This window comes from Haliotis cracherodii, unplaced genomic scaffold, assembly GCF_022045235.1.
Source record: "Haliotis cracherodii isolate W230 unplaced genomic scaffold, xgHalCrac1.p SCAF_5, whole genome shotgun sequence".
NCBI classification, from domain to species: domain Eukaryota; kingdom Metazoa; phylum Mollusca; class Gastropoda; order Lepetellida; family Haliotidae; genus Haliotis; species Haliotis cracherodii.
Window position 1 is genome coordinate 56,808,219 of NW_027266308.1, and position 12,565 is coordinate 56,820,783.

Genomic DNA, 12,565 nt, shown 5'->3' on the forward strand with positions numbered 1-12,565 from the left:
AGTCGGGAAAGCCCGCGCTAAAGAAAGCTCAACAGTTTAGCTCCATGTAAACATGAACTAGTGTTTTAATACATTCATCCCCGAAAGGAACACACCTTTTCTTAATTCATTCATTCATAGTGTACACAGTGGTAACAAATAAGTCATCTGTGTAAACAATGGGGCGTCAAACCAGGTCACTATAGCGTGTCTCAGTACGTCTTGTTAAAGAGTTCTAACAAGTGCTGACCTGGATGGACCGGTGTAGGAGGCTCAAATGACTCCACAGGCTCAGATGACTCTAGAGTTATTTGAGACAAGGCTGAGGTGACTCCCCTTAGGCCCAATCGACTCCCCCGTCATAGGCTCAGATAACTCCCCAGGTTCAAATGACTCCCCATTTGTTTTGAGTGAGTGAGTGAGTGAGTTGGGTTTAACGCCGCTTTTAACATTATTCCTGTCATATCGCGGCGTGTCAGCTTAATGTGGGAGGAAAGCCCGGCGTGCTGCAGGTTTCAGACGTTTAACACTTCTGTGAAACCCACGAGCACGGGTATGGTGCTGACAAACCTAGAAACATAATCGGGGCGAACCGGGATTCCAACCCACATAGGTTTCTGGCGTGCCCAAGGGACGCAACTCTGCACAGCGAATTGCGGCGCCTTAGACGACTGGGCCACCCGTGCCCCCCTACACTAATTGTGCAACAGTCCGTACATGCACGATCGTTATGTAACAAAATTAATGGAAATCTATATTGTTTAAGAAATATGAAAATAATGACCTAATGTGTTAATAACTTTCCTTTTTGCGGTTATTAATATCTTCAAATTACCTTTTGTGTACGAAGTCTGCGCGGTTATTGTTTTATGGGTAATAGGTGCTTGATACACTTATGTCTCTTAATACAAGAAAACGAATCGTCTTGTAAATTGTAATATATCATGGGTTATGGTAAAGGTGAGTCTATTACTGTGAGGATGATTCATTCATAATCCCACCAGTACCAATTTAAAAAGACAAAAGGTAGAGATGGAAAGAAATGGGAAGAATACTTTACCCCTGTGATCTTTCACAACCTTATGACAGCCACTTAATCATGAAAGAATTAGAAAAAACAGTCAGTCAAAAACTCAAATGTCTGGCTAACAATCTTGAAAAATACATTTCCTTCTCAATTGTTAATCTCAGGTTCATTGACTCCATGCAGTTTCTGAATACACCTTTGGACACCTTGGTGGACAATCTCAGGGCTGAAGGGTCTGCAAAAGTTAAGATCTTAAGGGAAGAATTTCCAGATGAACAGCACATGAATCAAAATTTGCCATGCGTGAACTTCCCACCAAAGATCACTTCTACAATACTTTAACTGGTTGTTCTATCTCAGATGTAGATTATGCGCATGCACGGAATGTATGGTCTACCTTTGATCTCAAAACCAGGAGAGACCATCCTGATCTCTATATGAAAACTGATGTTATGTTGTTAGCTGATGTTTTTGAAAACTTCAGGGATACAGCTTTGACCTTTTATGGTATAGATCCAGCTCACTATGTATCACTACCTGGTATGGCTTGGAATGCCATGTTGAAAATGGGAAATGTAGAGTTGGAACTCTTGACAGATTTGGACATGCATTTAATGATAGAAAGGGATTGAGAGGGGGTATGTGGAGGCTAACAATCCACATGTCAAGGACTATGACCCTAATGACCCTAGCTCCTATCTCATCTATCTGGATGCAAATAATCTCTATGGTCATAGCAGTGAGTGAGTGAGTTGGGTTTAACGCCGCTTTTAACAGTATTCCAGTCATATCACGGCGTGTCAGCTTAATGTGGGAGGAAAGCCCGAAGTGATGCAGGTCTCAGATGTTTACCACTTCGGTGAAACCCACGAGCACGGGTACGGTGCTGACAAACCTAGAAACATAATCGGGGCGAACCGGGATTCGAACCAACAATCATAGGTTTCTGGCGTGCCCAAGGGACGCAACTCTGCACAGCGAATCGCAGCGCCTTAGACGACTGGGCCAGCCGTGCCCCCTATGGTCATAGCATGTCTCAGTGTCTCCCTGAACGAGATTTCCCGTGGGTTGACGATGTTAACTAATTAGATGTTACAAATATCCCAGATGATGCAGATGTTGGATACATATTAGAAGCAGATTTGCAATATCCTTAAGAATTGCTTGACAATCACAGTGATTATCCTCTAGCCCCAGAAGCCATGTTGGTTACTGACGACATGCTTTCCCCTTATCCTCAACAGTTGAAAGAGGAGTTGTGTATTTAAGGCCAGCCCTCTAAGAAACTTGTTCCCGATCTGTATGACAAACATCATTATATTCTGCATTTTAGTAATTTGAAGTTTTACCTCAGCCGGGGCTTTAAACTGACCAAAATTCATAGGGCTATTCAGTTTACCCTGTCAGCCTGGCTAAAACCTTACATTGACTTTAATATCATGAGAAGAGAAAACTGGCCCAAAACGAAGCAGATAAAACATTCTTTAAATTGGCGAACAATTCAGTATTTGTCCGCTCAATGATGAATGTAAGGAAAAACGTGAATGTACATTTGCAAAACATTCACTGTATCTGAATCAGCCAGTGTATGCTGGTTTCTCTGTTTTTGACATGTCTAAAATTGTCATGTATGACTTTCACTATAATTTTAGCGAAATATGGTGACAAGGTCAAATGCTGTTTCACAGACAAAGATTCCCTGTGTTATCTGATTGAAACGTCTGACTTTTATGCCGATATGGCTGAACATCAGAACTTGTTTGACACAAGCAATTTTGACCCTTCCAATCCTCTATTTTCAAAGGCCAATGCCAAGGTACTTGGAATGATGAAACATGAAGTTGGAGACTTTATTCACTTTCTTATGACGAAAAAGAAAAACAAACAGCCAAGGGAGTCAGCAAAACCGTCATAAAAAAACAATTGAGACATAGCATGTACAAAGATGCTTTGTTTGGTCAAAATCATCAATTCTACACTGTTGGAATTAATAAAGCTTGAGTCCATTAGATGAGATCCATACTTTAGCTCATGGTCACTATAAGATCCAGTTTCGTTCAACCTGATGCAGAAACCATTTCATAGCTTTAATTGACTTTATACTGTGTATTTATGCTTTACTCATGGGTACAGAAACCCAGATGTTATGAATAAACTAGTTTGCCAATTCAGCAGATCTACATTTGGTTTCTATTTAATCATTGGTCATACTGCCCTAACATAATCAGTTGGTGGTGGTGATGATGAATGCTTATTCCTTCTATGTCTCGGCCATAGCATCTTTCCTACAAAACAATTTCTCACACAATCTAGACACGATGTGGACTCTATGACTGGCGTGCAACTGATGCTGGAATATGAGCCTTATATACTCTGGGGTCCAGCTGTTAAACTTCTTGGGACACGGGTGGCCCAGTCATCTAAGGCGCCGCGATTCGCTGTGCAGAGTTGCGTCCCTTGGGCACGCTAGAAACCTATAATTGTGGGTTCGAATCCTGGTTAGTACCAATTATGTTTCTAGGTTTATCAGTACCATACCCGTGCTCGTGGGTTTCACCGAAGTGGTAAACGTCTGAAACCTGCATCACTTCGGGCTTTCCTCCCACTTTAAGCTGACACGCCGCGATATGACTGGAATAATGTTAAAAGCAGTGTTAAACCCAGGTCATTCACTCACTTGGGATATCCCATTCATAGACAGGAATACCGACTCTATGATAACGCCTTCTCACAATAAAAGTTTCTTCAGTCCATTTCTCTTGATAGTCAAGTTGAAATGCATGGCTTAAATGGGATAGTCTTTCTTGATCTTCAACTTTCAACGTAAACGATTTCTTCCTGGGTTTCTTATCTTTCTTGATGGCTTCATGGGTTTTTTCAGAGTATCAATATATTGTTCTTTCCATACTACAGCTTCATTAGTGTTGTTTATGTTGATCGTTCATTCAATGATCTGTGAGGTCTGTGGACGAGATCTTGTAAAATATCCAAATAATGATACGTTTGTTTGTAGGTGAAATATCTGTACATAGTTGTCTTGAGGGTCCGTATGACTCTCACAGCATAAGACGCTTTGGTTTCATTCTGAATCACATAATGGGTACTTACTTTACTTTTCGTAAGAAAGCTTTCACTTTCCTATTATCAAATTCGCGCCATTTGTCTGATCGTATGATCTTAGGCAGAGTCGCATGAGAAAATATCTTTTGTAAAGAATTAATAACAGAGTCAGAGGTTTTATTGGTCATAGTTCGATCAACAGATACCTGGTAAACGTTATTAACTATCATCAGGTATTTAACGCCATCATTGTTTGAAGCAATATTGGAGACATCAGCCAAGTCTATATCCAAGCGATCATTCAATCCGGAGGCTACCACTCCGTTCCGCTTGAATCTGTACCTTAAAGGTCGCTGCATTGAATAGGCATCTTGAGAAGCTAACCACGTCTTAATATGATGTGAGCTGATATCATACTTCCCCTGTCTTTTCACAGTGTGATACAGCTTATTGGGTCCGGAAAGGGGGGCTGGATGTTTTGAGTTAAAATAAATATCAGACAAATAATCTTTCCAACCGTCATCCGGTTGCATGTGAACTGATACATACATAGAGTATACATAAATTTTATATTAATTCCCCATTTGTCATTCATATAGATGGAAGCTGGGTTATATTCATTCACAAGAGCGCACTTGTATGTGTGTATTACCTCGCGGAAATGTGAAATGTTTCCTTTATACAAAGCGAGGAGGTCATGGAATGATAAGCAAACCGCTGTGTTATTCAAAAGCATTTGTTTACACAGCTGACAGACGACTGGCTGTATGACACGCTCTCAACCAGTTTGAATGTACTATACGAGCTTTTTATAGTGTGACGTCACTCCTTCATCAACCAATCAGATTGACGTACCTTAATGTGCCTGGCGATGAACGAACATTGTTCATTCATCATTCATCATGCATATTTATCGAGTTTGTAGATGATTTCGTTTGATAAACTTTCGGACATTGACAAGCTGCTGACAAGCGTAGTGACACGTGAGGGCGTAGTGACCTCAACCTAATATTGTTAATGGTCTATCATTCGAAGAAGGACAATTCTGAATACTGAAGATGTCAGTGATTTATTTCAGGAAAGCCTGAATGTTATTTAAAACAATTTGTCACGCCCATTTTTGCGCGCATGTTGTGGAGGTGGTCAGTGCGATATTTTGATAGAATTGCGATGTTGTTCAAAGCCGCACACAACAATATTCCAGCTATATGACGGCTGTCTGTAAAAATCGAGTCTGGACCTGACAATCCAGTGATTGATATAATGAGCATCCTCTCAACCAAGACAGCGACCACCCGGTCCCATTAGTCGCCTCTTATGACAAGCATAGTCGCCTTTTACGGCAAGCATGTATGGCAAACATGGACCTGTTGTGCCCCGGATGTACACGGCTGTATTTCCATGAATTTGGTTGGTTTGTTGTTTAACGCCGCACTCAGCAATATTCCAGCTATATGACGGCGGTCTGTAAATAATCGAGTCTGGACCAGACAATCCAGTGATTGAAATAATGGGCATCGATCCACGCAATTGGGATCCATGATATGCATCAACCAAGTCCGCGAGCCTGACCACCCGATCCCGTAAGCGGCCTTTAACGACAAGCATAGTCACCTTTTTACGGCAAGCATGGGTTGCTGAAGACCTATTCTATCCCGGAATCTTCACGGGTCTATGAACCATCCACAATGTACCTATTTGTATTGAGGTTTCTTAATAAACTGGGCTGGAAAACCCACTGGTACTATTTATAGGTTCGACGTCAACGTTTCGTTTGCCACATCATGCAATTATATTTAGCAAATACTTACTGAGCATGCGTAAAAACATCGAACGATCTTAATACAGGACACCACAAAATAATTTTCCGTTCATAATGTTTAAACTATTTAATAATACAACAAATAAAATCTGTTTGAAAGACACACGTTATATATTGGTGTAAATCTCGATTGTTACCGTACGTGTTCACTATGATGAAAATACAAATCTACATGTATTTTTGTTTTAATTAAATAATTACGTAACTACATAATATATAGTATATCAAACTACATAATTAGTATATTTCGTATACATACCTTCGTGTATCCTCAAAACTGAGACGTTTTCCCATGTTGGTAAGGTAAAACATGTGTCTCTCTTTAACTCTCTATATATTTCTATAATTTTCGGATCGCTGTTTAATTTTAGCGTCGACAGGAATAACTCTGGGTTTTCCCCGTTTAAATATAGTAACTTGGGGAATCACCTATTTTCAATGGATAAGGAAGCTTGGCAAAACGGCACCGAGCGAAAACGGCACCCCGCCCAACTTGAATTTCAACGTCCAGGTTTCGGTCGACTTCAGGATTTGCAAAGTATGTGTACCGTCAACTGGGCGTTGACAGTTATTTACCAAATCTTTTCATGTTTTTAATCAAGGTGCTCAAATGATATGATAAACTTCGCGAGGTAAAACTCGTTTTATTACCATATAGATCTTGATAATCGATCAGATCGCCTTGACTGGGTGCCGCCAATTTGAAAGTGGCAAGTGCAGCCTGGTTCCCTGGTTATGCTGCGCTGGCAGTTCACTGACCCAGGCAATAACTGCACAATGGCCGCCTCCACGAGACTTACAAACATGTCGGACACGCCATGTATTTACTATAGAAAAACGCTAGAACGGATGGTTAATTTTTTTCTTATGGGGCCGTCACACCATGACGTTCTGGTCAGCGTTCTATGACGTTTGAGGAAACGTTGGTAGTCGCCCATGGTCGCTGGGATAGCGCCAGAAGAGCGTTGTGTGAACGCTAGTGAACGTCGGTGATCGCCGGGAATCGGCGGAGAACGCTGGTCCGGAAAAAAAGTTTTTAACATGCACAAAAGTTCTCACTGAGACCAGCGTTCTTCAACGTTTAATTTTAAACGCTGAAGAACGTTTAAGAACGTTCGTGGAACGTTTTACTAACGTTAGCCGAGCGTTGCACGCGTTCGGCTATCGTTAGTCAGTCGTTACTCTAGCGTTACTTGGTTGTTACTAATCGTTTGCTTTGCATTGAACGACTCACTGGCGACCTGTCAACGACCGCTGAACGGTCGCCTAGCGCACCGTAAAAATAACACGCCAGCAAGACGCTATTCTGTCGTTATTCACACGTTAGTCCATCCATTCTGCACCCACTCGTTAGGCCATCTGCCATTGGCCCATCTGCCCATGAAAAAGGCTCCGAAACCATGGTTACCTGACGCGTCGGTAAACAAATGTGTATCCGATGAATTGATCCACTCTGAATCTATAAATTCAGTAGTGCCATTGTGGTTTTGAAGAAATTGCCGCCATAAATTGAGGTCCTCGCGTATGCCTTGTGTTATCCTTATTCTGTGGTGAGGTTTTGACCCTCCGCGCTGTGCGTCAATGAGGCGTCTTAAAAAGGCGCGACCAATCGGAATTGCCCTACATACAAAGTTAAGTTTCCCCACCAAGGACTGCAAGTAGTGTAATGTTGTTTTCTTCTTAAAAGGTGATAAAAGAGTATCTATTTCCTGCGTAAGCGGCACTACCTTATCCCTCGGTACGCTAATTTGCGCTTTGACTGTGTCTATTGTGATACCCAGGAACGTCATGTTTGTTGTAGGTAGAACCGTTTTGTCCTTTGCGACGGGAACGCCCATGTTTTGTAATAACTCCAGGGAGGACTGGAGAGTTTGTTGACACTTATTAGAGGCTAGTGCTGCCAATGCAAAATCATCCAAATAATGTTGTATGTTATCATTTTTGGTGTATTTCCTGAGTACCCACTGCAAAAATGTGCTAAACTTTTCAAATGTTGCACATGATATGGAACAGCCAAATGGAAGACATTTGTCAAAGTAGAAATTATGTTTGAATTGTATGCCCAGAAATTTAAAGTCATCTGGTCGTATAGGTATGAGGCGAAATGCAGACTTTATATCAAATTTTGCCATGTATGCACCCTTGCCTAATCCTTGTATCGCGGATAGCACCTGGTCAAAGCTAGTGTACTTGACTGTTGACACCTCGTGTGATATGTAGTCGTTTACAGACTCTCCCTCAGGGTATGACAGATGGTGAATAAGTCTGAACGTTTGCTGAACTTGTTGATTATTGTGATTTGACTTCTTCGGAACGAGACCGATTGGAGAAACTATCATATCTTGAAATGGTGGTGCTGTAAATGGACCTGCAATTCTTCCTAGATCAACTTCTTTTTGTAGCATTGTTGCCACCATGTTAGGATGTTGTTGTGCGGATTTTAAATTGTATGCCATTCTAGGACCCGGTGGACCCGTGTACTGTAGTGGAAAACCTCGAGAAAAACCTTCCGATAAAAACATAGCATCTGATGCGTAGAAGGGGGTGTAAATACTGAGCCAATGTGACAATACACGCATACTAATGGGTGTTGGCGCTAGGCCTTGAGTTGGTATTGTTTGCGTTGGGTTTTGTTTGAGTACGGGGGGTTGTAACGCCCCCTTTTTGACGAAAGCATGTGTGTGCGCCGTGTGCAGTGCTGTCACATGTGATGCATTTGTGTGCATATCGGCAGAAAGACCTTGTACATCCGAATTTGTTAAAATCCCAGCAAAACTTTGGGGTGCTACCGGTATTTGCGCTATCCGCGTTGAGATTGCTGCGGTTGGTGGTAGTGGTGGTGTTTGTGACGCGCGCGTGTGCTGCTTGTTGATTTGGAAGCATATGTTGTAACCATAAATGGCCATCTACTGCCCACCAGGATCGAGACGGGTCGCGTTGCATCCTTTGTCTGAAACTACGGTCATATTGCAACCATGAATCTCCGCCGAACCTAATAGCAGCTCCCCTTATTGTTTCGCTGTAGGTAAGCAGATCCTGTATCTTATCCGGGTGTTTTTCTATGTATACGCTCATGTAGACGTTAAACGCCGATGTCCATGCGCCAATGCCTAATGGACGCGTTTGTTGTTGTTTGGATTTAAAAATAATCTGACCTGTGGCGTCGAGCGCCAATGTAAATGCCGACATCTCTTGGGGTGTCTGATTTTGGGCCGATATTAGTTGTTTTAGCTCAATGAATTCGCCGTTGTGTATTTTTTCCCGTAGTTGTTGGGAAACATGTGATCCGATGTGTTCCGCTCTGACGTTTAACTGTAGACAGGGTGTAATTGTCGCGGGTATGCCAAACATGGTTGGATCGTTTATATTCATAGTTGCGAAAGGATTGGGTGTTTGTGTTTGCTGTTGGGACGGATGCGTGTTATGTGCGTTTTCGCGTGCTAATGTACTAATGTTTATGTGCCCTTCATTGTTTGAAGACCTATCCCCAGTCGGCATCTGCGTGTCCCCGTTTGTGAGCGTGCTGTTAGCAAGCGTTGCCGTATTTGTAGGAAGCACTGTGTTAGCCGAGTTTGCATTATGCATAATATTGCTCGAATTGATAAAAACAAAATCACTATCCAACGTACCTGCAGTGTTCTGTGGTACTCCGCTGATCAGTCGTGAGCCAATTGGCGCATCCAAGTCCGTTCTATCCACATTTCTGCTAACCCCCGTCCTACTGGCTTTCGGACCCTTCACCAGTCGGTGGGTCAGCGCCGCTTTCCTTTTAGGAGGCATCCCGAACGAAGTAATGAGGTGAGGTGAAAACGCTATAGAGGTGAAACCGTAAGAGGTGAAATGCTAACCGCCGGACGCGTTGTGTTGTGTTGTTAGAATGACTTGACGGTTGGGGAGTAAAAGAAGTGACGTCACGAGACCACGTGTAGTGACGTCATGGGAGAAATGACGTATGTTGCCATGGGGAGTATATTGACGTGTCTTGTGAAAGGAGAATGTTTGTAAACTAATGGTGGAACATGGTAAATGGGAAAAGTTACTAGTATTGTTTATGCGGAGCTGACCATAAACCGATTTAGCTAAATAATGCTAAATCATATTAGTCACACGCTCAACACGCTCGTCTAACGTTGACAAATCGTTCGTCGCGCGCCAGTGGCACGTTAGCACACGCTAATTGTTTTTCAGGGGTATCTTACTTGGTCGCTGTTACACGCTTCTCGTGCGTTAGACACACGCTAGTCATGCGTTAGGCACACGTTAATCACACGCCAGATGTGTCATCCTCATTCTAGAACGCTCAAAAATTGAACGATTGAAATGTTCAGAGAACGTTGACCAGAACGTCATGGTGTGACGGCCCCTTTAGCATTTTCATGAATGCTTTTGCAATGTATATTTCACGAGAATAACGTCCATTGCTACTTTTAGTGAAGGTAAACATTATTTAAGCTGTTTCGAGACTCGAAAGTGGTCGTCACATCGGTGAAATGTCAACAATGACACACACCCCATTTTCAACAGTGATATGTGCGTTAATATTTCGTGTCAGCTCACTGTTGTCATGAAATCGTATACATAATACATGGAATTAAACGACCACGTCAATAAAATACCGTTAGCATCTTTATTTTAGAAAACTATGCCGATTATGTCCCGTTTTCTCAGATGTAAAGAGGTGGGTTAAGCGGAGTTATTGAACGCCCAGTATAGTAACTAGAAAAAACAAACACTTTTTATCTGTAATGATGGTATTTAATGATAGGGTCTGTCATTGGTTCTGATATTTGGCCTCTGGATTTTATTCACATGAAAAGCAATTTATTTGGCATTTGTTTTCTTATTTAAGGATTGACTGTGTATTTTTTTCGGTTCATTGAGGTATGAATCGAAAAACCGATATGCAAACTTTTGTAAGAATCTGCGTATAATACACAGTCAATCCTTATAATTAAATTCGACAAAAAAAAGTGTGTTATCTACAATAGTTTAATCAAAAACCATTATATATCTATCAAATCTGACAATAATGACGAGATTGACAAACGAGATTGACAGGCGTAGGAATATAAGCAGTGGCATGTCATGATTCAGGTGATTATCTAATTATGTACACAACTTGACACGCCCACAACGTCAGAAGCCAATCAATGGAGAGCAACGTCAAACAAAATTCATAGGACCTGTCAATCAAGGCAAGGGACGGGAAGAACAACTGGAGCTGTAACGAATCAGAACAAATAGGTCAGGGATACTGCGGCTGTTTCGAATGACTAATAGTCAGTAACCGCCAGATTTAAACATTACTTTCCCGAGAACTGGAAGACACAGTGGAAAAAATGTGCACTTGGGTCACTTTTTTCAAGGAGTTGGCGAAGTGAATTGACAGGACATTTGTCATCTTTTGTAGCGTGCATGCGCGTGTCGCACGCCGCTTCATCGCTGCACAGACCACCTTGGATATTTTTTTGTTTTGTTTCATGCGACAGTGTTACATACTGAACATTGTTTTCATCTGTGTCAAAATGGAAGGATGTGGGAGTAAGCTACTGATTAAACTCAAGACCACGACTGACGAAATGGATGGCTAAGTTGTACCATACTCGGTACCGGAGGATGACAAGATTGAAGGCAGAATGGAGATAAGTACTAATTTTCATTAGGTCATCAGTGTCAATAATATCTTTGTGCTGTGTAGGGCTTGATATACCATGTTGCACATTGTATTTCAACTTAGCTTCGAGCATGTCATTTGCCGATTTGAATTATTTATCCCGAACAATATCAATATCCCTCCCAATGTCATTCAAGTGTCTTTTTAAGGCAGACCGAACATTTTTCATCGTGTTCTAATGATATTCTGCAGCCTGGGCTTGCCGCATCTTGTTGGCCCTCTGATCTTGATGTTTTGGCTGGGCCTCGGCGTAGAACTTACGTAGTTTACTATCGAGGTCTTTGGGGCTTATCGATGAAAGGTCTATAGTTGCCCCACAAGTTTCGGTCGCCCAGTCTTAAAAAGATATAACATAGCCCAACTTGATTACTTTATTTCTATGTTGATTTGGCCGAGATACAGACATAGATCTATAATCACAAAAAAAAAAGTTACGAAAAACTCCTATCACATATCATGAGGGGGACTTATATAACGAGGAATATTAGGCCAAGATATGAAATAGGAATCTATTGTATTATTTCAGAAGGAAATGTCGTATAATTAAATCCAGTTGCATCTCTAAGCGTAGACAACGAAATATGGCTCCCGATTTTTTTTTATCCATGTATAGATTGTAGGCAATACTACCATGAGCCCCGTGATTTATTTCGTTTATTTTGGGAACATAGGGCCTACCTTGAAACATGTTTACACCCCATTTTGTATTTCTCTTTGTTGACGTGGATTGCCGGCTTTCGTCAAGTTGTAGCAAGTCTCGATCTGATAATTTCTTGAATCTTGACGGTGCTAGCGTTGGACCTTTGTTGTCTTGTAAAGCCATTTCCATTTCTTGGGTTGCAGTTTTCGGAGTAGTCGAAGCCGTAATCTCTATCAAATTTTCTATTTCTTCCAGATTAAAATCATCCAGAAAATCTAAGTCATCGAATCCGGGACCAAATATGGCATTGTCTCCAGACTGAAACCCAAATACACTCTCTGAATCTCCTACATCAAAACTTCC

General features: G+C 41.6%; 1 protein-coding gene and 1 pseudogene across 3 annotated transcripts in view; both read right to left on the reverse strand.

The window, feature by feature from the left end:
- LOC139443470 (uncharacterized) overlaps positions 1–9,830 on the reverse strand; it is a 56,382-nt gene extending 46,552 nt beyond the window's left edge. For 2 of the 3 annotated variants that reach the window (XR_011651734.1, XR_011651733.1), the window contains exon 1: positions 9,518–9,830. Coding sequence is in view for 1 of the 3 variants with exons in the window: in XM_071224454.1 (XP_071080555.1) it covers positions 6,148–6,200 (53 nt within the window). In the remaining 2 variants the exon portion in view is untranslated. Of the gene's footprint in view, positions 1–6,147; positions 6,230–9,517 lie in introns of those variants that run through there. The other variant, XM_071224454.1, reaches the window with a different exon arrangement.
- A 1,225-nt stretch (positions 9,831–11,055) lies between these two features.
- LOC139443884 (uncharacterized) lies at positions 11,056–12,397 on the reverse strand (annotated as a pseudogene).
- Positions 12,398–12,565: the final 168 nt, after the last annotated feature.